At 43.6% G+C, this 25,543-nt stretch overlaps 1 protein-coding gene across 3 annotated transcripts; it reads right to left on the bottom strand.

Annotated features, from left to right (window-relative positions):
- Positions 1 to 1,709: 1,709 nt before the first annotated feature.
- LOC308093301 (exocyst complex component 3-like) lies at positions 1,710 to 24,970 on the bottom strand. Of its 3 annotated transcripts, none has more exons than XM_080439622.1 (16): positions 24,843 to 24,970; positions 23,553 to 23,732; positions 22,829 to 23,048; positions 21,160 to 21,332; positions 19,492 to 19,704; positions 19,004 to 19,182; positions 18,528 to 18,644; positions 16,174 to 16,291; positions 15,521 to 15,646; positions 15,244 to 15,344; positions 14,120 to 14,230; positions 13,271 to 13,412; positions 12,760 to 12,882; positions 3,615 to 3,776; positions 3,205 to 3,326; positions 1,710 to 2,577 (listed from the first exon to the last, which is right to left on the bottom strand). In XM_080439622.1, the coding sequence occupies exons 2-16, from the start codon at positions 23,694 to 23,696 to the stop codon at positions 2,385 to 2,387; spliced, it is 2,244 nt and encodes a 747-aa protein (XP_080295748.1). In that variant the 5' UTR covers positions 23,697 to 23,732; positions 24,843 to 24,970; the 3' UTR covers positions 1,710 to 2,384. The 3 variants fall into 3 exon arrangements, with proteins under 3 accessions (XP_080295748.1, XP_080295750.1, XP_080295749.1); XM_080439624.1 differs by having other exon boundaries at positions 3,615 to 3,773; XM_080439623.1 differs by having other exon boundaries at positions 23,553 to 23,702; positions 24,843 to 24,959.
- Positions 24,971 to 25,543: the final 573 nt, after the last annotated feature.

Below are 25,543 nucleotides of genomic sequence, written 5' to 3'. Positions count from 1 at the left end.
TGGGCTATATCTTGTTCTATTGTGTCGCACCAATATTTTCAAAATCTTAATCTAAACATTTGAATGACAAATAGAATAACATGAACGTTAAAGTGTCAATGTTAATATCAACTAATATAAATGTATAATTTAAGGTAACTCCATATTCTTTTTAGATTTTCAGGGTTTCAAGCTGATGGAAAATAATTCCCATTCCTTGTGACTCAAATTACTCGATGACTTCTATTAGTCTTGCAGTGCACCGTTTTACAGTGCTTGTTTGACCAGATGATGGCGCTGTGCATTAAGTTCTTGGTTCTTGATGTGTCTAAAACCCCTGCCAAACAAAGTGAAGACATGAACAAGCAAGAGTGCATGTGTCCAGTGGAATTAAGCCTGAGATGATTTATTTATTCTTAACATGGCTATTAGTTTTTATGTTGCTTTTTTGCCTATTTTGTTTTTGTTTTGAGATATTTCTGTTCTCATTTGTGGTTTCCAGTGGACAGGTTACTGTTCTTTTTCTGCCACCTTAAACTTATTCCCATGTGGACATGAGAACAGCATGGCTACAATGTGGATAAGAGTTGTGACCAGGCTGTGACATTGGTCATCTCATTTTTAACCTTGCCCAGATTTGGGCAAGGTTAATCGATAAATTCAGTCCATCTGTGAATGGAATCAGGGAGCAAAATATAAATATATGTCATTAACCACATAAACCCTCATACCTCGTTCACCAGGGTCCTCCAAGGGTCTATTCTTGGCCCCCTTCTCCTTCTAGCCTAGACCAAATCTCTCATCATATCAATAAAATATAGTGTTTTGCCAATTATTTGGGGGGGCCACAGGTTGAGAATCACTGGACTAGAGTTCAAGTGGTAGTCATTAGATCAAAACCTACTGTAGTATCAGAAACAAAGAGAACCGTTTCCTCCAATCATAGCCATCAGTGGTGGCAGTAAGCCAATGGGAGAACGACCTGTATAATTATGAATAGTCACGCAATTCTGCTGTGGGATTACCAGCACTTAAAGACCACCCACTCCCAGCTGTCACTCTGCATCAGTGGCTTCCCCAGTGTTTGTGTCTGTTCTCCTTTACATCAATGATCATCCTGAGTATGATTGTCACAAAACTTGAGAGCATTTTGCCAGTGCTGTTGGACTGTGTGTGTGTGTGTGTGTCGCACACAGCCCCTATAATGGGATGAGTCTCCAGTAGTGTTTGCGTGATGCTGTCTTCACTCATCCTGAGTCACACAGCCTTATCAAACATTTAGCAGGAAGCCAACAGGGTGAAAGTGAAATGCAACCGCAGACACACACATACAGTATAGGGATGGTGAGAAGATTTGTGGTTTTCAGCTCTTTGTCTAGGTACAGTAGAAGATGCATGCGGGGACACGGAAACCCATGTTTTTCATGCTGAAAAAGATGAATGCCCCTCATTTTATCCCAAATAACCCCCCCCCCCCTTTTTGTGAATCTTAACCAAGGCCTATTTCATATTTACATAATTTTTTTTTGTAAATAGCTAAAATAGACAAGAGAGCTTGTAGATATAATTGCCACTCATTGAGTCAAACTTGGTTCATTTTAACCGCAAGTCCAAGTACTTTGGTAGATTTGGGTAAGGTGTAAGGTTTCATTACAGTAAAGCTTCCCAACAACAGCGGTTAACTTTTAGTAATATATAACTTCACAATAAAAGCACTTCATAATCAGTGGTTTAATAATTGTTTTGCAAGGTGCAAGATTATTTACATGGTAGCATCTGCCAACCATCAATCAAATGACAATAGAAATGGTAGGACAGAAGAAAAAAATGAATCGCACAAATGATCAACATAAACAATGAGCAACAAAATACACTGATTTTAACTAACATTTTCACTCATGAAGGGAACAAACATAACGTGACAATTATGAAGTTTAAATCCACCAGGCCTCAATCCTAATTTTATTCCACCACATAAGAATTCAATAACTCACAATAATGTTTTAGGAGTATGAGATTTGTTTTGTTTTTCTCTCTCTCTTAGAACTCAACATACAGACCTACAGTATTTTACCTTACAAACTCATATTCTAATTAAGGACTTTGCCTACTTTAGAAAACGGACAGACCAGATTAAGGCTAAAAGGCTTGGAGAGTACCTAGCCTTCCACTTGAGCTACTTATCATCCAAACATTCAGCGAACTCACTCAAAGTGCATCAGTCATGGTAATATTCTGTCCAAGACATTTGTTTAGAACTTTTATTTAGTTATGATCAAGTTCCCAATCCTTCACAGCTCCCACAGTGTCCTGTATTTGGTGTCCCTTACGGTAAAGGTTTTCCCTTAATTCAACTGGGGGACGATGGAAACCAATCCATGCTCCCCGGTTACGCCTGGTGATGTCTATTTGAGCAGCTTTGCCGTCGCGCTCGCCATGGAGCTAATATTCATGGGCGCCACGGTGATGTCTTTGAAGATGGGCTGCATGGCACTGGTATAGGCTGGTTTGTTCTGACTCAATGTCTCTATGATCATCTGACGCATGTCCCGACTAGCGTCACCACGCACCGCCAACAGAGCCACAATGTGTTCTTCCCTGTGGACACAAGAAAAGTTGGGAAGAGCCTCTGTAACATCTTGTGTTATTGTTACGTGTTACGGACCATGGATGAAAAGTTGCATGCTCTTGCTAACGCAGACATATTTACATTGAATCTTCAACTCTACTATACGTATTGTATTTGTATAACGTGTTCATTAATATGTGCTGTCTCTCTTAAATATACAATTCTAGTAAAGTAAAGATGTTGGCTTTATATTCCATTCAAAGATAAAGCATCATATTTTGAGAGTCAAAACGCTTTCTGTTCACACATTATTTGTCGTCAAGGCAGTGTCAAAACAAACAGCTGTCAAAACAGAAGTGCATTCTATCTTGCATGATGAGTAACTTATTAAAAAGTTTGTAAAAGCTCTACTTCACCTGAAAAACTAAACAAGTAAAAAAAAGTTCAGTATGCCAACACCTTGTAGGCGCAAGCATCTGCATGAAACATGACAGGACACAAGAGTAATTTGCCGTTTAAAGTGGGAAAGATATGATTGTCTGCTTGATGCCCTGCCATGACACATGCCATTTAAATATGGTGTTATAGCTGCTGCTTGAATATTAAATATTATGTTTATGATATGTTCAAAGCACCTTCATTGAGTGCGTGTGTACCTGATATCGGGGTATTTGGACACCAGCGTGGAGACCTCTAGATACAGCAGAGTAGGGTCAGTCAGCTTGAAGACTTCGGCTATGGCAGCTATGGCATCACAAAGACGATCTGTGTCTTCTCCCTGAACCCCAACACAACAAGTACACATTGTTCATATGCTGAATTCACCCTGTGCATATTTTTTTGCATATATATTGTATGTGACCTGCTCTACAAAAAAAAAGGAGAAGACATTTTGAGTTAGGCACAGTCCTACCTCGTAACCATGTTAATATTATTTTCATAGTTTAAATATTTAGAAAGATGGGTCACAATGGGTTACAAAACTGTAATAAGGTAAAGTACAAAATCAATCACCTCACTCATCACAGTAGAACGTGACAAATGTGCCGCCTGAATGTCTACTTACAGCGGTGAGTTTCTTGAAAAGGAACTTGAACTGTTCTGCCTCCTTGATCATCCTCTCAGCTCCCTCCCTCCTCTCGTCTGCGTTCTTAAAGATGATCCTCCTCGCCATCACAGCCTTGATGTATTCCACCACCACCCTGCGATGGGCTTCACTTGTCATCTGCTACAAAAAAAAAAATCTATGTAACCACTTTAACCTTAATTTATACTTCATCTATTTGAGCTAGTGCAACGACTCCAGCTATAAAGAATTAGTATGATCTTCTTTATAACACAAATCTTCTCTTATGGGGGTCCCTGGCACAAAATATTTTCACATGGGGGTCTGCGGCGAAATAGACTTAAATTTTAAATAAAAATGTTTGAGAACCACTGCATTAACCCCTCTAGTGTGAGGCTGGTAAACTGGTACCTTCAGCCTTTAACAATCGTGTGAGAACTGTGGAATAATCTATGATTATGACGGTGGGGTGTTAATGACATGTACCTACTTATGTGGCCTTCTAGCTCCATCCAGTGGTGAATGACCGTTTGTTCAGCTAATTGTAGGAGAAGTGACGCACTTCCGGTCTAACGTGAATAATAATAATACTTTCATTAGATTTAGGTAGATTAGCGGCTTAATCCGCACGTAGAAAGTATTGTCCTAGTAGTGGGGTAATTTATGTATTTACTATCTACTTTTCTGTGGGGTATTTAGTTATTTGTTATGCCTGCCAGCGTGACCAAAAGTACTGCGCATGCGTCAACTTCTATAGGACCGGGGTTTCAGAATAGAAGCTTCAGTAACAAAGCAGAGCCGCGGTGGACAGTTGGTATGTAATCTGAGAGCTAATTTTACACGACTTAACGTATTTTCTCACATATATATTATACCTTGTGAAGATGTATTTCATGTCGGTAATAATTGTTATGTTCTATGTTTTTATCTCCAGGTTTATAACCTAACTACCGTTGTAACAACCAGTATAGTGTTTAGATAAGAGTGTGATTGTTTGTGTGTGAATGAAACAGAAATAAAACACCAGAAAAGACACTTGTTTGAGTTGTATCCACTGACCACGGCGCTACTACCTTTCCAAAGGGAAATCTACGATTATACAAGGTGTGATTGATTAGATATTTGGACAGTTATAAACCACTCGTCGTCTCCGGAGGAGAACGAAAGTGTGGAACAGACGGACGAGGGGAAAGAGGACGCGACGGTCGGACCACTTTCACTCGACGCTGCACGGCGGAGAAGCTGTTAAAGGGAAGTACAATTGTGTTCCTATTGACTACCAGTAGTAAAGAAGGCTGTGAGGGCCAAAAGAAGAGAAAAGCTGTAAGCTAAAAGAAGTAAAAGTGACTGTTTCTGTGGAAGGATCGCTGTGCACTGATGCTAGCCGTGCTAAAGCTAACCAACAGCTGTTGCTTGCTGAAAGAACAGCTGCTGAGCCACTGTTGCTAACAGGATGCTATGCTACAAGCTACATGCTATCATTCTATTGTCTCTTGTTGATGCTACGATACACTGCTACGTGCTAGAGAGGATTGTCTCTTGGATGTTTGCTAGAAGGCTATGCTGAGGATGCTATGCTACACTGCTGCATACTAAGGGAGCCCTATCATTCTATTGTCTCTTGTTGATGCTACGATACACTGCTACGTGCTAGAGAGGATTGTCTCTTGGATGTTTTGCTAGAAGGCTATGCTGAGGATGCTATGCTACACTGCTACATACTAAGGGAGCCCTATCGTGCTATTTTCTCTTGTTGAGATACAACAACACACTGCTGTATGCTAAGGAGGCTGCAGTAGCGCTCGATTGTCTATTGGATGCTTTGCTAGAAGGCTATGCTGAGGATGCTATGCTACAAAGCTACATGCTATCATTCTATTGTCTCGTGTTGATACAACAACACACTGCTGTATGCTAAGGAGGCTGCAGTAGCGCTCGATTGTCTATTGGATGCTTTGCTAGAAGGCTATGCTGAGGATGCTATGCTACACTGCTACATACTAAGGGAGCCCTATCATTCTATTGTCTATTGGATGCTTTGCTAGAAGGCTATGCTGAGGATGCTATGCTACACTGCTACATACTAAGGGAGCCCTATCATTCTATTGTCTATTGGATGCTTTGCTAGAAGGCTATGCTGAGGATGCTATGCTACAAAGCTACATGCTATCATTCTATTGTCTCGTGTTGATGCAACAACACACTGCTGTATGCTAAGGAGGCTGCAGTAGAGCTTTATTGACTTTGATGCGATTGACTTTGCTGCTATTTAACTCTTTGCTGCGAGCTGCTAGCTAGTAAACCGTAATCAAGCTATTCCGGGGTCCTTATATCTGCGCTGAAAGCGAGTAAAGGAGAGCCATAAGACGGAAAGCAATATGGAGACAATTGAGGAGTTAAAGAAGAAGCTAACTGGTGCATTGGCCTACTGTGAGGAAATAGCAGACCGGATAGATGATGCAATTGATCGTAAGCCAGCCGGGGAACTGGAGAGAGACAGAAGAGCACTCCTGAGTGAGGATGATAGAGTCTTTACGTACCTGAATCAGTATGTGAGGGCCTTAAAAGAGGACGATGAGACTAGAAATGCAACAGCGATTGTCGACACCAAGGCGAAGAGGAAAGCCTGTAACGAAAGATCCTTGGACACGGATCGGAGGGTCCGGGAAAAGCTATGGTCCCGCTTTGCAGGACGGCATATGGACGACCTAAGGGGGGAGTTCGAGGATGCTTTGGGGAAAGTCAAGCTACTTAGCTTGCAGTCAGCATCCAGGGAGGATCGAGAGAGAGAGAGAGATAGACTAAATAGGAGACTAGATGACTATGCTCTAGGAGTAAATGAATGGAAGTACATTGTCCCTGAGCTCAACGTAGCCGAGATTCAGGGAAGGTACAAGATCCAGAAGGAACAAATAGAGGTGCTACTGGTAGACTGGGCCAGGGAAGTTAATGAAGGAAAGAACCATGGCCAAGAGGTCATTGGGAAAGAGGAATCGTTAGTGGTGGTAGACGAGGATCACGACGACCCGTTAAAGCATACCACAACCCCAGCCAGCCCGCAAGTGCTCAGCTTTAAGGACCGACCTGCCAGATCCAGTGTCAGTGCCCTCCCTAGCCGCGGATATATGGGGCCACCCGCTCCGACCTCCACACCAGTAAGAGAGGGTGGGTCTCCGCGCTTGTCATTTCCAACCACAGGCATACCACCACAGCAGAGTGGCGGCACTGGCGCCACTGATGCATCGCAGGTAGTGTCTGAATCCCACGGCGTGTCAGGCATGGCATATGGAGGAGATGGCAGCGCCCAGTACAGGCCTAAAGTAAAGCTGAGGGCCATGAGTCTGCCTAAGTTCTCCGGGGACAGAAGAAGCTAAGTTGGATCCAAAAGTGATGGAGGAGTTCAAGAAAGCCTTCACTAACAAAGTAACCTCAAAGGTATGCTCCAGGAACAGTCTGGTGGAGAAAAGTGGCTTAAAGGAGCTACCAGTCCTCATGATGCTTGTGGATGTCACAACAAGAGGAGGAGACTATATCGGAGCCCTGATTGACCTCGCCTCTGACACAAACTATATCACGCACCGAGCCGCTAAAAGACTCGGACTGACTGGAGAACCAATCACGCTGGTGGTTTATGGAGTTGGGAAGATGGAGGCAAGAGTCGACACGAGGAGATATCTCGTGGCAATCAAAGTATGGACCCCAAGAGGAACCCTAAAATCCCACGAGATGATCTGCTACGGCTTAGATGACATCGCCAAAGTGGATCGAGTTGTTGAATCAGAAGAACTGGAGCAGTTCTTCCCAGGGGTCAGGCCAGGAGAATTGGCCCGTCCCGAGAAGATTGAACTTCTCATCAGCACCCGCGAAGGCCGACTAGCACCGCAGAGACTGCATAGAATCGGTGATCTAGTGCTGTGGGATGGTCCACTGGGCAAGACCGTGAGCGGTGTACATCCGGACCTCTTTGAAGAGGTGGAGGTGACAACACGCTATTCATTAACACACTTTGCTCGTTCCATGAGGACGGCAGCCATTAAGGTGGAGGAACACCTTTTAAACGTCCTGAAGCCTGTGGACAATGTGAAGGAACACCCTTTGAACGTCCCAAAGCCTGTGGACAATGTGAAGGAACACCCTTTAAATGTCCCAAAGCCTGTGGACAATGTGAGAAAGGCAAATACCGCTACAAGTACTACCGATGCCCTAAGCTGGTGGAAGATGGACAGCATTGGAGCAGCATGTAACCCTGCATGCGGAGGCTGTCTTTGCGGGAAGTGCTCTCCGGGAGGAAAGGAGATGACGCTGGTTGAAGAAAGGGAGATGGAGCGTATCAAAGCAGGCTTGACCTTCAAGGAGAGGGATGAGCACAGTGGAGAGCCCCACTGGGATGCAAAGTACCCCTGGAAGGAGGATCCGGCATCACTCCCCAACAACCGCAAAGTAGTGGAAGCAACGTTCCTAAGAACAGAGAAGCGCCTCGGAAAAGATCCCAAGTGGAAAGAAGCCTACACCAGGCAGATCCACGAAATGATTGAAAGAGGAGCAGCGGTGAAGTTGACAAAGTCCATGATGGAAGAGTGGCCTGGAGCAGTGTGGTGGGTGAGTCATCTGACAGCCCCCAATCCCCATTCAGTTACCACACCAGTGCGTATCGTCTGGGACAGCAGCCAAGAATACAGGGGAGTGAGCCTGAACAACATCCTGATAAAGGGTCCAGACGTGCTAAACCCCATCCGGGCAGTATTACTCAGATTCCGGGAGGGAGAGTTTGCTGCTATCGGCGACATCAAAAAGATGTACAATTCAGTGTGGCTGGAAGAGCAAGAAGTCCATCTTCACCGATTCCTGTGGAGAGACTCACCACAGGACAAGATTGAAGACTATGCCATTGTACGGGTGAACATGGGAGATAAGCCGGCCGGATGCATAGCGCAAGTGGCTATGAGGGAGACTGCTAATCTTCCTCAGTTCTCCCACCTTGCGGATGAAAGAAGTGTCATTCAGGAGAACAGCTACGTGGATGACATCTTTGCATCACACAATGACCCAAGCAGGCTTGAAGAGATCCTGAAGGGGGTCAAAACTATACTGACAACAGGAGGCTTCCACCTAAAGCCCTGGATCCGGTCTGGGCAAAGTGGGAGGATTGATGCTTCAGAATCCAAGCCTGAGACACTGATCCTGCCTAACCAGCTCAAAGAAGAAGACAACAAGGCATTGGGAGTTGGTTACCTCGTCCGGGACGACAAGCTCTTTGTCATGGTATCCATCAACTTCTCTAGGAGAAAGGGGAAGATGAGGACTGGAGAAGACCTGAGCGAAGAGGAAGTTGTGGAGATGACGCCAAACCCATTGTCACGTCGGGTGCTACTAAGCCAAGTTGCTGGACTGTACGACCCTCTAGGTCTCGCAACCCCAATGAAGCAAAAGGGAGTGATTCTTGTGAGGAGAGCCTTCCAGGAGGCCGGCAACCTGACAAAAGACACCTGGGATGAACCACTATCTGATGACCTCCGTGGAAAAGCAGTGGAGCTATTCAAGGAGTATACAAGACTGAGCAGCATCACGTTTCACAGGAGCATCACGCCCTCCGGCTGGAGGGGAAAGCCATGGGGTATCACGTTTTCGGATGGAAGCAGTGAGTCCTATGGAGCTGTCCTGTACCTAAGGTGGAGGACATCTGATGGTGTAGTCACCCGACTGGTAGAGTCAAAGGCAAAACTAGCCCCTCTTGACCAGAAGGGCGACGCGGTCAAGGCCGAGATCTGTGGAGCTGTGTTCGCCTCTCGTCTAAAGGGCTACGTGCTGAAGCATGGAAGATTGGAAGTGGAGAGATGGTTCCATTTCGTGGATAGCCAGACGGTGCTAGGGGCCATCCAAAGAGAAAGCTACGGGTTCCAGACGTTCTTTGCTAATCGAGTCGGGGAGATCCAGAAGGCTGGCCCCGTGGAAGACTGGTGGTGGATACCTGGAACACTAAACGTCGCTGACTTAGTGACAAGGAGCGGCTGCACCCCTGAACTGCTCAAAGAGAGCTCTGTATGGCAAAATGGTCCTGACTTCCTGGCCGATCCTGAAGAAGAATGGCCCATGAAATCCGCCTCCGAAGTAGTGGCTGCTGCTAGAGACGTCGTGAGCAAGCTCCAAAGAAAGTCCTTCTCAGCTGTAACTACAAGAGCACAGGCCAAGCTGATGGCTCCCCCTGTAAGTCATGAGAAGAAAAAGACAGAAGATGGAGTGCCACAAAAATCTTCAGACACAACAGCCTTTCCCTCGGAGGAGAGCAAAGTCCCCCAAAAGCTCTGGGGCGCTGCGCTTGTGGACCAAGTCGACCCAAGAAAATACAGCACGCTGATCAAACTCTGCAATGTGATCGGCTTCGTCAGAAGGGCTGTGAAGTTCTGGTTGCAGCGGAAGAAGAAAACCTGCACACCAGTAAAGTGGGAGGCCTTGACAGTGACTGAACGTCAAGCCGCTTTCGAAGAACTAAGCCTGGCAGCTCAAAAAGGAGTGAAGTTTCCTGAAACTACTCTGAACAGGCTTGTAGTCCGTGAGGAGAAAACTTCTAAACTGTTACTGTGCCACGGCCGAGTCCAGACCATGACTGAAGGACGGACCGGCGTGCCCTTAATTCCCTACGGGGAGTGGGTTAGCATTCTTCTGGCAGAAGAAGCCCACCGGGCCAACCATGAGGGAGTAGCTGGAACCCTCTTACGAATGAGGAAGAAGGCTTGGATTGTGCAAGGACCAAGAGTTGCTCGGAAAGTGATCGACTCCTGCATTCACTGCCGGAAGAACAGGGCAAAGATGTGCCAGCAAGTTATGAGCGACCTCCCGCCGGAGCGCACAACGCCAGCTGCACCATTTGAATACACAACGTTGGATCTCTTCGGCCCTTACACCATCAGAGATGCAGTGAAGAAGAGGACTAGCAAGAAAGCCTGGGGCATTGTCTACTGCTGCATGGCATCAAGAGCGGTGCATGCCGACATCGTAGAAGACCTATCAACAGAAGGTTTCCTGAAAGCATTTCAACGCTTCACTGCCCTGAGGGGCCATCCTAAGAAGCTCTGGTCTGACCAGGGGACCAATTTTGTTGGAGCTAAGCCAGTACTGGAAGAACTTTACAAGTTCCTGGCAAGTGTCGACAAAGAGAAAGTCCAAAAGAGAGCTGCCGAGAGTGGGACAGATTGGACTTGGGTATTCCACCCAGCTGACTCGCCACACCGGAATGGCGCAGCAGAAGCAGCTGTTCATGTGATGAAAAGAGCAATGAGCAGCGTGGGAGAAGAAGGAAACATGACAGCACTAGAGTTCCAAACCCTTCTGTACCTGGCCGCCAACCTGGCAAATGAGAGGCCTATCGGCGCTTTGACCCAGCTGCAAGACGGGAGCGTTGAGGTCATCTCCCCCAACTCCCTCCTGCTGGGGCGTGCGGGACCCAGTGGCGACCCCGGAGGGTTCGAATCCACTGTCTACCCATTCGTCCGTCTGAGAGCGATCCAGATCGAGGTGGACAAGTTCTGGAAGCGGTGGAGCCAGCTGGCGGGTCCAGGACTCTTCATCCGGAAGAAGTGGCACACCCCTGCCAGGGACGTCGCCGTCGGAGATCTGGTATGGCTCGCTGACCAGAACGCACTCAGGGGCCGTTTCAGACTGGGTCGGGTCGTGGAGGCGTTTCCTGATGAGAAAGGTGTCGTCCGAGACGTGAAGGTGAGGACCTGCCACAGCCTTCCTGCCTGCACCAGCCCTTCCAAGAGTGACCAGCTCGTCGCAAGTTGCCCATCCACCATCCTCCACCGGGACGTTAGGAGGCTGGTGGTTCTTCTACCAGTGGAAGAGCAGTAAAAGAAGAAAAGATTCCCCACCGCCATCCTCCCTGGAGGTTGGCGGTGTGTTTCGGTAAAGCCAGTTCCATGCCGGTGCAACTTGGTACAGCTGTGACTGGACATGGCCGGGATCTAAGCCCACCTCTGAGTGGGCTTGGACCCTTGTCCGTATGTTTAGTTGGCAGTTGTGCTTTGTTGCATCTGTAAGGGCTGCGCTTAAAGGATTGTATGCAGCATCAAGGACCACGAGAGGGAACCTACCATTTCGTAACGTATTTTACACCTTTTACAGACAATGTTTTGCGTTTTTTGCGCTTTTTACAGACAATGTTTTGCGCCTTTTTACGAACAATGTTGACGGCCTAGTGCCCATTTTTTCTTGCCGAAAGACCTTTCAAACGCAAAGACTTTAAGTGGGTAGTGGGTGGTGGTCCTCTTGGGTCTTAAAGCCAGAGGACCAAGTGGGAGGTGTGGAATAATCTATGATTATGACGGTGGGGTGTTAATGACATGTACCTACTTATGTGGCCTTCTAGCTCCATCCAGTGGTGAATGACCGTTTGTTCAGCTAATTGTAGGAGAAGTGACGCACTTCCGGTCTAACGTGAATAATAATAATACTTTCATTAGATTTAGGTAGATTAGCGGCTTAATCCGCACGTAGAAAGTATTGTCCTAGTAGTGGGGTAATTTATGTATTTACTATCTACTTTTCTGTGGGGTATTTAGTTATTTGTTATGCCTGCCAGCGTGACCAAAAGTACTGCGCATGCGTCAACTTCTATAGGACCGGGGTTTCAGAATAGAAGCTTCAGTAACAAAGCAGAGCCGCGGTGGACAGTTGGTATGTAATCTGAGAGCTAATTTTACACGACTTAACGTATTTTCTCACATATATATTATACCTTGTGAAGATGTATTTCATGTCGGTAATAATTGTTATGTTCTATGTTTTTATCTCCAGGTTTATAACCTAACTACCGTTGTAACAACCAGTATAGTGTTTAGATAAGAGTGTGATTGTTTGTGTGTGAATGAAACAGAAATAAAACACCAGAAAAGACACTTGTTTGAGTTGTATCCACTGACCACGGCGCTACTACCTTTCCAAAGGGAAATCTACGATTATACAAGGTGTGATTGATTAGATATTTGGACAAGAACCCCTACAGTTAAAACAAACAAAGTACTTAAAGTGAATTCAATGTATAACTCTTTGTGAACACTAAGCTAACTGAGCTGTACCAATCACCTTCAGAGCTTTGTTTTTACAGTGAATGCATACTGTGAATGAATTTTTGGACGATACTCCTTACCAGGTTGTAGGGCTTCTTAATTTTGTTGAAGTCATTGAAGTAGTCCTCTACTGTCACACAGATGGTGTCCACAGCATGGGAGCCCATCAGCCACTTTTTGGTCAACAGCTCATTTAGGTGGTGCTGGGAGAGGGCAACATTCAAACAAAAACATATTTTATTCCAATGAAAGTGCCTGACAATTTTTTTTTGTACTAGTACTGTACTTAACCACTAAATCTCTATTTTATTTCTTTCTTTTCTTGTTGTCAATAATGTCATGACCAAAATAGGGACGCCAGGATGAAAGCGGTAAGAATCTGTTGCTTGTATTAAGACAGTACTAGGAACTGAAGCTCATGCTATGGTTGCACTTGGAGCAAGACACTTTGACGAGATAGTCAGCAAAATGCCTAAAATGTTTGATGTAAAATGAGTAAGGGGCCGCAGGTGTCTCGCTCAGTGCATGTGTAGCGCAAAAATACTTTCTGTGGACACGATGGCGATGCGGAAACATCAAAGCCTGTCTTACGTCGAGGTCTAGGAACACTTCATCCAATAGGAACTGGCATCCCTCCTTGGCAACCTCGTTGAGCGTCTTCTCGATGGCTGCATCAATGTCGCTGAGCTCTGACGACTGGGAGTACTTCCTCTTCAGGCTGTTGATGGACTCTCTGAAGAAGACAGAAGACACAGGCTATGAACGGCAAAAAGTCCACATGAAAACTGATTTGTGCAAGTCTGATTTGAACCACATGTCTACGTGGTTTGACACACAGCAGTGCAATCGGTACAGCTGGTGCTAATGGAATACAAAGGTGGGCCTAATGAAAAGGGACAACCCACCACAAGATCAGTCTTGTTGCTTTTTATAGTCTATAACTATAGTCTATGACATGGTACTCTAAATGAAGTGGAAGAGAGACATAATATCTGTTTGCTTATGGCTGTCATGGGCCTTAATATATTTGTCAAACTTGCACATTGTCAGAGGAATATTGTGATGCACCCATTTCAGAAATACCACATCCATGCCAATGGGTTATGGTTTGTCGTGGGGGGAATACTGGGGACCTGCCTCAATATATTGATCTCAGTCCTGTTCAATATTTACTGTCTTAGCAATAACTAATAGAAATGTACTTCTTTACGTGTATGACCTCTATTGTCATGTTGATTCTTTCCATCTGGCTTTTGAAAATCGACCACTTTCATTACTGTAGGTTGCCACAAATAACTTATCTGTGCACAAACTCGTTCTGAGTGTAGTCAAAAACGAATATGTTGTTTTCCAAAGTTAGACATATTGATCACACTAACATGCATATCAGTATTCTAAAACACTGTATAGGAAACAATTACCCATCGCCAAGTTCCTTACTTGAACGTTTGACAGTTGTTGATGATGCCGATCATGTACTGAACATAGCACTGAGGCTGTTGTCTGTCTCTCAGATGCTCCTCTTTGTAGACAATGGCTTCTTCTCTGTACCTGCCCCCCGGAGAAAATTCAACAATTCTATTATTCATTTAACCACTTAAACACTATAACCCTGACCGGGGTCCCCCAGGGGTCTATCCTTGGCCCACTCCCTTTTTTCCTTGAACACCAAATCTCTTCTACAAGCTCAACACATTTAAGTTAAATTATTATTCTGCACTATAATTTTTGTGGTAGTTTTATTTTTACTTCTTTTGTTTTTGTTATTCAAATGCCATTTTATTGTTTTTTGCTCTGTGTCCTGAATAGGAGATAGGAATTTAACGTCTTATTTTTCCCTCATTCATTTTTACTGCATTCAAATGTCCTATAATGCTCCTTTCTTTGCTTAATGGTTTATGTAAAGGAAATTGAATATGCCTTCTTGAAATGTGCTATAGAAAAGAAATTCTCTACCCTCCCCTTTCCCATGTTCCATATTATGAAATTGAAATGTATTGTTTTGAGTGCAGGGTAAATATATTGAAAGACTGAAATAGCTGTCTTTATTATATCTTATGACCAATTAACATGATTTTGTTGGCTAGGATTAATTGATAATTAATGAATATAAAATAAAATAATTATTATTTAACTACTTGAACCCTGGTGTCCCTATTCTGGGAATGTCAACGAGCAAATATTCAGCAAAAATAGAAGCTCTACAAGCTCACAATGTGTTGCAGGACTTTGCGATGTGTTGTGAGCTTGTAGATCAGCTATTTTCCGCAATGAGATGTGGTGTAGAGGGGAAAAAAGTGGGATCTGAAGAGAGAACCCTGGGTCAACAAAGTACATAGTATTTTAGTGCATTATGTATATATTTGTTAGCCGTGTCTAAAAAAAATGTAATTCATCTGATCTAATTGCTTAAGGTAATTAAGCAATTAGAGCAATTATTCTATTATCAGAGGAATCTGAGGACTCAGAGGGTGGACAGATGAAATGCATATTTGGAGATCAGTAAATTCAGTTTTTCATTTGAAAGAAGTTGAAAAGTCAAAAGATTCATGAAATTTACGTACCTGACGAGGAAACTGCTCATCTGTTTGAGGCAGAGCTTCAAAACCTGCTCTTTAAAAGTCTCATCTATTTGAGCTGCGACCTGTAGGTTCTGTTCAAACATCTGAGGGAAGAGGGAGTGCAATACATAAAAATAAAAGAATAAATAATAATACACAAAAATACCACAAAGGTAGAAAAGAAAAGAAAAACACAGCAGTGTCTTATTAGTACAGAATGTATGTATGTATGTATGTATGTATGTATATATATATATATATATATATATATATGCGTTACCTGGAAGACGATGGCAGGCAGAGTGGTCTGGTAGTATCCGTCTTGGTCAGCCTCAGGCTCTGTTTCTTTCTGCCAGTCCTTCTTGTCTGTCTCCAAGGCCTTCCGCAGCCAGCCTGTTATATTAGACTGCACCCATGGACAGACTTAGACACACTGTGTATCGTACTCACAATGAACGTCTGAACTAGGGCTGGGCAATTAACCGAAAATGAGAGAATATTTTGAAACCAATATTTAAACCAATAGCCGACTTAATCTTGCACATGTTGGTTAATTGATTAATCCTTTTCTTTTTTACATTTCTTATACTATATCAATGAATCCACGCGAAATAATTCTAATAGATTTTTTATAATAGACTAAATCGGTTATTCTGTCACTTAACCCTGTATTATACTTCGCTGTTCAATGGTGGCGTACAAAAATAGTGAAAATAGCCGATCAACAAGCTCGCAACGCGTCGCGGTGCACAAGTTTAAGCTACAGTAGTAGATCTGCTATTTTCTCTACATATTTTCTCAGAATCGTTTGAAATAATCGTGACATTGATTTGATGTCGTATCACTCGGCCCTAGTCTGATCATTGGTGTGTGTGTGTGTGTGTGTGTGTGTGTGTGTGTGTGTAAGAGCTGGTGAGTGTGTATCCTACTCACGGTAAACGTCTGAACATATTTACTGAGGAGCTGATCCACAACTTCCTGTGGCAACAGGGGCTCCAGTACGTTGACGTCACACTCTGCATGCAGCTCTGGGTGGCCCATCATCTCCACACTAACACACACAGATGTTTATATTACAGTACCTATTCTCTAACCAAAGGTAAAATAAAAAAAACGACCCAAAGGTTCCACATGATTTTGGGGAAGGTCCCCAGACGACAGTAAAGTGACAATTTAAGGACTTTTAAGACCATTTTAATACAAAAAAAAGAAAATAAATGAAATGAAAAAAGAACATTGCTGCATCAAAGGCAGTCAACAAGCTATACTATAAAAACTGGTGAAATATTGACCAAATTGTCAAATAATAAATAAAGAGGCAAAAATTGTGAAAATAGCGATCTACAAGCTCTCAGCGCCTATTTTCACAATGTTTATCTGTGGAACCAAGTCAAACAAAATGTAAACTAGAAAAAGTGCTCCTCGGAGCACAGGTCTCCGCCAGGTCAGGTAGGTTATTGTGGGCCAGCAATGTTGGTGGAATATGAAGAATCGGACAGGTCCATCTTGATCACATGACTATAGAGATAATGTGTACAGATTTGCGTGATGTTTGGACAAAATCAGTAGGAGTAAAAAAAAAAATTAAAAAAAAAATCGGTCTCCTGGTGGCGCTATAATAGGGCAATGTCAAAAGGGTGGCTTTTGTTCCTCAACGTAGTGTGAATGTGTGTGCAAGGTTTCACCGCAATCAGACGCTGTGTTCATGATTTGCGTCATTTTGTTCAAACGGGCTCCTGGTGGCGCTATAATAGGGCAATGTCAAAAGGGTGGCTTTTGTTCCTCAACGTAGTGCGATGTGCAAGTTTCACCGCAATCGGACGCTGTGTTCATGATTTGCGGCATTTTGTTCAAACGGGCCACAAACCTTTGATGCCAATCTTAGCCAATCAGGATGGAATATGAAAAATCAAACAGATCTGTCTTGATCACATGACTATAGAGATCAAGTGTATCGATTTGCGTGAAATTTGGATAAAATAATATATATATATATTTTTTACATAAATTGGCCTCCTGGTGGCGCTATAAAAGGCAGATATGCAGGGCAAAGGTTTTTCCTTGGCCTCTAGGGAGTGCAAATACAAAGTTTTACACAGATCGGTGCAGGTAAAAACGCTTATCGGCCTGTTATAGCGCCACCATGAGGCTGATTTGAAAAATTCTTCCTCTGCCTTCCTGCGCGCAAAACTCCACGGAAATCGCACGCTGTGTTCATTATTTGAGAGTGACATTTTGTTGAAAACGGAGCACTCCTGCAAACTTTGGAAGCCAATCTAAGCCAATTAGGATTATGAAAAATCTGAAAGACCCGTTTCGTTTAATGACTATAGAGATACTGTGTACCGATTAGCGTGATGTTTGGACGAAATCTGCAGTAGTAATACGAGACCAAAAAATTGTTTTGCATACATCGACCTCCTGGTGGCGCTATAACAGGCCGATCTGAAAAATTCGGGGCAGAGGTTCTGCTCTGGCATCCAGGGAGTGTGTGTGCACAGTTTCGCTGCGATCGACTCAACACTGCCGGAGATTAGCTGGTCAGAGACACACACACACACACACACTCACGGACGGACAGACAGGGTGCAAATCATTCTACTTGTAGCATCCCTGTTCCATTTTCTCCATTTCAACAGCCTGTCATGTATGCAATTCCCATGATGGTACCACATACAGCCAGAATCTGTGTGTGTGTGTGTGTGTGTGTGTGTGTGTGTGTGTGTGTGTGTGTGTGTGTGTGCTAGTAGCTCTTTGTGTTTTAAAAGCCCATAGGGAGCTGTGCATTAATCTCCTCAATCCCTGCAATTGCACGCGATGTGTGAACACACATACTTTTAAAAACACACGCATGCCTCCAGCAAGAAAGGTTAGGAGTAGCATGCGATTTAAACAGTGTGACTAATCCAATGACAGCACATCACTACTACAGTACACATTGCGTGCTGAAACTGTGTGTGTGTATGTGTCTGTGTGTGTGGGAGCAGGGTTAAGCTTTTAATATTGATTTCATTGATTTACAAGGCATGCCCATATAAGAGACAGTAGAGACTTCCTGCCTTTTGTCTTACGCATGGAACTGGTGTGTTGAAGGGTTAGGGAGAAAATTATAGCTGCAGGAAAAAATATAGTAGTACTGGTCATGCGTACATGCACAGTGCACACCCCGTTCGTGTACATGCCATGCACGCACACACTCCATGCTTTTACCAAAGCAGCCAGCATCCTTTAGCTTCTCCCTTCTCATACATAGTATGTAGGACTTTGTGTGCAGTTTAGTCTTGTACCTTTTATATGTGTTAAGGACCCAGGTGAGCATGGAAACTATTTCATTGGCCTCCAAGTCTTCAGATGCCAGTTCTTGGACACGAATTGACACAGCTTCATGGTATAGACAGAAAAACCTGAAAAAATGCATGCCCGCACACGCACACACACACAAAAAATCTGGATTATAAAGATGTAATTACAATTATGATAATCATCGCCTTCTTCATTAGTTTCAACGTTTTTTAGAAACGTTTTTTTTTACAACCAAATGTGCGCAAATGTCATATTCTTAAAACAATGTACTACTACAATGATGATTATAATTACTAAAACTACTAACTAGCGTTTTTCTTTTTTTTAAAGAAAGAAATATATTAGTATATAAGACAGAACGATAGTTTGATAGATAAGACACAGACAGACAGAAATCGTTTCATGTGTGTTATGGCATGACATCAAAACGTATAGATAGCATTCCAAGGTATTACTGTACCTTTGGAAGGTGTTGTAGTGTGGGGGAAAGCACTGCACCATGAGGTTCTTGACAACGACGAGGTCATCCAGAACATACTTCCTGGTTATCTCCAAGAGCCGAACCAGCCACATCTTATCTGACTCCCGTGTCACAGACTGGGTCCCCTCGATGCGGGTGCTAACGGTGCCCTCCAAACACTAAAACAAGAGAAATGGGTGTGTGCGTGAGTGTGGCATTATTATTTATTATTTATATTCAGCTCCGTATTTTAAACAATGGCTGCACAAGAGGTTAGTTGCTGCTGTCAGTAATTCTACGGTTTGTAGTCCTAAAACCTGGTGAGTTTACAATGGCTTCAGTTGGAACTTATATTTGTATTTGTCATATGACTACTGTTCAATACAGTTCCCATGTTATCACTTTGGTTAGAAAAACATATACAGCATATCTGGAATAAGACCATATCTGGCATATTTGACTTCATCTCTCCATCCTCATCCTATTACCTTAAACATCTTTTCCTTCCATTGTTTAGGTCGTCCTGGTGGGATGAAGCCTGTCTGCTTCTTGCGGTCCAGCATGCGACGGTCGATCTTCTCCTCGCGTTCGATGATCCGCACCACAGAGACCAGCATGGTGGGGTCACGGCGAACCGTTACCATGGCACGCTGGAGCACCATCCACAACTGCTTAGCCAGTTCATCAGACAATGATTGCACCTAGGAGACAATGCATTAAATGATAAATGTATCAGCACACCTTGGTCTATTAGACTACAGTAAATGAATATTACATTTGTTCACACATCTGTATGATGCCAGTAGACAGGGTAGGTATCATGTCACAAGGACTGACATTTTGCATACACTGGGCTCAATCACAACAATGCATTGGCTAATGTAACATTTGCAGGATTGGTTAACAGTATGGATGAATATGGATCAGAATCTGAATCAGTTTTATTGTCACAGGCTTACAGGGGTAAATCAGTGGGTGAAATCGAAAGCTCCTGAAGGAGCTTGCACAAAAGGAAGATGAACAATGGATCTTGTTTTCAGGAAGAAAGAAAAGGGGGGCTGGGGACATCACCGACCCTGATGTTAAATATCCACACGGTAGATCCACAAAGGATCTACCATGGATGTTGAGCCAAAGCAAATTTAAAAAACATTCCAAGTCGTATGGTGTGGGTCTAAGTATTAATTGTCATATCAGTACAATGAAAATAAAGTTGTCATCACCACAAGCAATTGATTTTTTCATTCAAAATGCAGACGGCAGGCCAAATCATAAACCAAGGTTGCTACTTCAGTATTAGGGTCCTCGCCTACAGCAAGAAATACACCATTATCTCATATACTGTACTATGGCCGACAACTAGATATCATATGCACTAGTGGACACCCTCGACGAATCATGTATCTCCATCTTTTATACCTGAGATAACCAGATTTATGGGCACAGACAGATACATTATTTTTGTGAATTATGTCGCCTTTATAATGTTGAAACATATAATAAAAATAAATAAAATATACCTTTTTTTCATATTGTTCATTAACCTCATGAACCCTAGTGTCCCTTTTCGGAGCATTCCATAAAAGGCCAACATTCTGAAAAAATCACACCCTGTGTGAAGTGGGCGGTGTCTTCCTAGCTAATCACAATACTGAATGGAGTCGATCAATCATGTACAAAGTACAAATAAATACATTTATTGAAACACTCTTTATGATGGACAAAACCATAACTTAAAAAAAACAAATGTATGGTTTTTTTTAAGTTATGGTTGCTTATATAGGGCTATGCACATGTGTCATGTGACACTGGCCAATCACAGTCCTGAATAGATTGTGATTGGCCAATCACAGCGCAGGATAATTGTACAAATTTCCAAACTTCACTTTTAGGGGCGGTTTCACTGCCCAAGATATTTGTACATTTTTCCAAATCTCACTTATAGGGGCGGTTTCACCGCCCAAAAAGCAATTCTACAAGCTCAACAACAAGATCCATTGTGAGCTTGTAGATCGGCAAATAGATTTGGTGCATTGGGAAAAAAGGATGGGGCCAAGTACAGACCCCTGTGTGACTCCGGTCAATGAAGTATATTTAATATACGTATATCACATTGAAGAACCATTACATATATTGTCCATCCCAGGTGAACTTACATCTTCAAAGTAGTTGCAGATGAGGTGCATGTCGCTGGTGTTCTTGCTGTCCATACGGTACTGCTCATACATCAGGTCATCACGGGAACACTCCAGATCCATCAGTTTACGGTGGGCCTGCAGCAGCTCAGCCTGCTCTATCAGCTGTTTGGTGTCCTCCACTATCTCTGGTACTGGAGAGACAGATTTTGAGAGCATGAGTGAAGATAGAAATAGCATGGGACAGAGAGAAATACAGGTAGAAAGGGGCAAGCAAACAATGGATTCAAGAGAGATTTATTGTCACAATTTAAGATGTACAAGTAAATGCACAATGAGGGGGGGAGATTGACAGAGAAAAGGGAGCAAAACAGAAGAGAACAGGGATAGAGATAAAGAAAGTTTTTAGATAAACTTTTAAGATAGAGAATGAGAGAAAGACCGAAAGAGTACACGGTCAGTATAACTGTTGAGGCTGCAACATACTCCAAGAACTTTTTTCGGTTTCGGAAGGGCTCTCCGGACCGAAGAAAGTTTGGTGAGAACAAAGGTGCTTTATACTGCCTCAGTACTCGGCTGAGTTCTGAATGCTAGACCCCAACCACTCAGTATTATGCCTGGATCTCCGCTGTTTATTTTAATCAATCTCACATGCTTTGTCTTGATAACAATTCGCCAGTAAGAATAATAATATTCTTACTGGTCTATGAAGCAACAAAATAAAAGCTGACAACTTATTTCAGTGAAACCATTTGAGGTCTTTGACCATCAGCTTTTCAGTAGGTCACAGACACAACCTCATATTATACATACAGTATATATGTCACAGGGAAAATGGCATTCCAGGGAAATTGACAGGGGAGCGCTTGTTTTATAGGCACGGGGCGGTGCTGCGAGGCGGGGCTTTGATGCGAGGACGACGACCACAACAACAACATACTAACCAGGAAGCTACGCTAGGCGAACGCTGAAAATAAAATGGATAATATGAGAGAAATACTCAAGTAAAGTACGAATACCTCAAAATTGTACTTGAGTAAATCTACTTTGTTACTTTGCACCACTAGTACAAGCCTCAGTGGCGCACTTCGATAATCATTGGACTCCCCACCCACTACCACTGGGAGCCGGGGTTTGACTCCAGCTTGGGACATTACTTTTTCAAACAACCGCGGACTACTTTTTTTTCGCTGATAAAGTATAGTTTTGGACCATGACGGTAGGCGCTCCGACTTAGCAGACCTTGAGGCAGAGGAGTCGCGCCCGAGCGCCTCCAGGCGCGAGTGCCCGCGACGACCTGCCGATGGTCTGCTAGTCGACTTAAGCGCCGTCCGAGTTATGTACCGATAGGCACAGAATCGTAAATGATGTTGTGTGGGGACTGCGTTTGCCCCAAGTGCCACTCACTGCACTAACATAGCCCGCCAGGCCCGCCCCCTGGAGTGTGTGTGTGTGTGTGTGTGTGTGTGTGTGTGTGTGTGTGTGTACACGCGCGCGTGTGCGCATGCGTGTGTGCGTGCTGGTTTATGCATGCGTGCGTGTGTGGTGTGGGGCTCATGTCTGGCTTGCATTGCCCTCTAGCGTTGATTCTACAGAATTGCATGAGGGGCATGAAAACAAGCGTACCCCTTTCAATTTCCCTGGAATGCCATTTTCCCTGTAACATATACACTCTTCAAATGTCATGTACCTGAGAAGATGTTTTTGAGGTTTTCCACAGCAGACGCTAGCTGGCTGTGCTGGACCACCGCATCCTTCACGTCTTTCAAGTTTTCTATGGTGTTGATGCTCTGCCTCCAGTCACTATTGACGGCCGCCAGGGACTTCTGGATGTCTTTAACATCCACCAGGGCATTGTGCAGCTGTGTGAGTCCAGTGCGAACTCCATCTAGCTGGGACTGGATAGCTGCCTACACAATATTGGCAACCAAGAAAAGATGAATGAGTTACTGTACCGAATGAGAACTGCATTGACTAAAAGACTAGAACTTAGTAACAGGGGGTATACACAGGTCACACTTTCCAGAGCATTTCATTAAAACCTAAGTAAACACTGAAGAGGAAAGAGCCGATTGTAACAGAATATATTTTTAAGTAAAATAAAATACGTACAGTATTCATAGGTATTATGCAGTCAGTGCAGAGATATTATTGAATGTGCAACATAAGGCGAATGTGGTGCATAGCAGCGGTAAGATTCTCGGGTATGTTTCTGCAGGTGGGTGGGGATGGGTGCACTGGGTTTGTGCAGTTCAATTGATAAGTGTTCATAAGAGTGAGTCACCTTCATTTCAGAATCAGTAGTACTGCTGTATGAACTAACCAAGTGTTACCAGTAAAACAAATAACACACTCCTTATTATATACACACAACGAAAACATAATGTACAGCATACAAACGAGGGACATTTCACCTTGAGCCTTGCTTCCACAGATGCCTTCTTGCGGGCCTCTCTCCGTCTGTACTGCTCCACCTTGTCCAGCTGGTCTGATCGTTGGAGCATCCCTGCCACGCGCTGCACTGCCGTAGCAACCGCCTCCCGGTTTGTCTCCTCCATAGCAGACTGTAACGCTCTACAGCAGTCAGACAATGACTGTTGGGCAAGTCAAAAACACACACGGATTAAGACCTCCAGAGGCAAACCACCTGGTCATTTTCCTCAGCAAATGATGCTTTTATTTGCAAATCGTTATGCCTGCCAGCCATTGTGCTTTAGAAATCTAGCTATGAGGGCAAAGAGCACCAAAATACTCCTTTTTATTCAATAGTACAGCGATGAGAGACAGGAAACAGGGAGAGAGTCTGGGAGTGACATAGAGCAAATCCGCCGCCAGGCTGGGGAATCAAACCCGGGACACACCGTCAAGCATCAAAGCCTATGTGGTGGTACGCAGTACGCACCTTAACCACTTGGCCATTGGTTCCCAAAGCAAAGCCTCTTTAATCAAATCAAAACCATATATTGGACCCTGATGAAGGCCCCCGAGCCAAAACGCGTTGGTCACCTACGTTTTTAAACATTGCCAAGCAAGCCATGACAAAATAAAGGCTTTAAAAAAAACTCAACTGATTCTCACACTTGTCAGCCTACTACAAAGGGAAGGAACTTGGAATGTTTTGACCTACAATTGAACCCTCTCCAAATTAGCATAAACATGTAAAAAATATCCCCCCCAAAAAAAAAGTAACTGGTTTTTTTTTTTATGACAAAGTAAAACACTAAGGGAATGAATGCAATGACGAAACTCTAAAAATAGTTGAGCCTCTAAATATCATGCAACATGCAAGTGGTTAATGTAAAACAAATTCCTATCACAAAGATTTGGCAGGCAGCCACACTGTACCCCCTGTTGAAGACCCCAGCAGCAGTACCAATTCTCTCTCTCTCTCTCTCTCTCTCTCTCTCTAGCTAGCAAGCTAATGCTAACTGCTAGCTATAGTGTACATGTACATGACAGGACCATGATAGGACAGTATGGTCACTGGAACATCAACATAAAGCAGCAGGACAGTCCTTCGTCAAATCTACTGTACTCTAACATATCCTTCAACTTTAAACTTTAAACGTTAGCGAGCTAAGCTAAGCTAACAACAACAACAGTCAGCTGGTAAAACGGCCCAGGGCCCGTACAAGGAGAGTTTAGACGCATGCACTGTAACCAATGAATACTTTATGGTGGACGAACCGAGAGAGTATTCTTACCTGGTTTAGCAATAAACGTCCAGAAGGTGAGAATCGCCAGTATGTATGTCTACATAAATGTGTTATTATTTACTGTGGGTTCCTGTGTGAGGTTGGGTTGCTGACAGCTCTCTGCAGCAGTGCCTCCCACACACTTCCTGGTGCGAGACAACGCCCCGCCCACCAGCAGCTGACTACTGGGAAGGACATCACGAGGCTAAAACACATGAAATGATGTGAGTCAGGGGTTCTCATCCCGGGGGTCCATTGGGATCATTCAATGACTATCAAATGATGGTAACATTGTACTTCTAAGAGAGACAACTCTAGGGTTTGAACTTGTGCTTTTTTATATGAACCTCTAAAAACACATTCTAGAGCGTTTGACTGTGCAAAATGTTGACTAACTTGACCAATTACCCCAAACCACACACCCCAAAATCTCCTGGATTCTGACAGTCCCATTTTGGCAGCCCTGATTTAAGGACCTATTCACTATAAGACCTTTTTAATGCCTAAAAAATAAAGAACATTACTGCCTCAAAAGTCATCAACAAACTATACTATAAAACTGGTCAAACATTGGCCAAATTGTCAAATAATATATTTATTTATTTATTTTATATATTATTAATTTGAGTACGGTGGTATGCATTGCTATGAATTGAATACCAAGGCCCTCATTGGAAACAAGTCCGCAAGGACTTTTATGAACGGACCTG

This window comes from Gymnoscopelus braueri (genome assembly GCF_963280865.1).
Source record: "Gymnoscopelus braueri genome assembly, chromosome: 10".
In the NCBI taxonomy this organism is placed as follows: domain Eukaryota; kingdom Metazoa; phylum Chordata; class Actinopteri; order Myctophiformes; family Myctophidae; genus Gymnoscopelus; species Gymnoscopelus braueri.
Note: the sequence above shows the minus strand (reverse complement) of the source record. Positions and strands in the feature narration are given on the sequence as shown.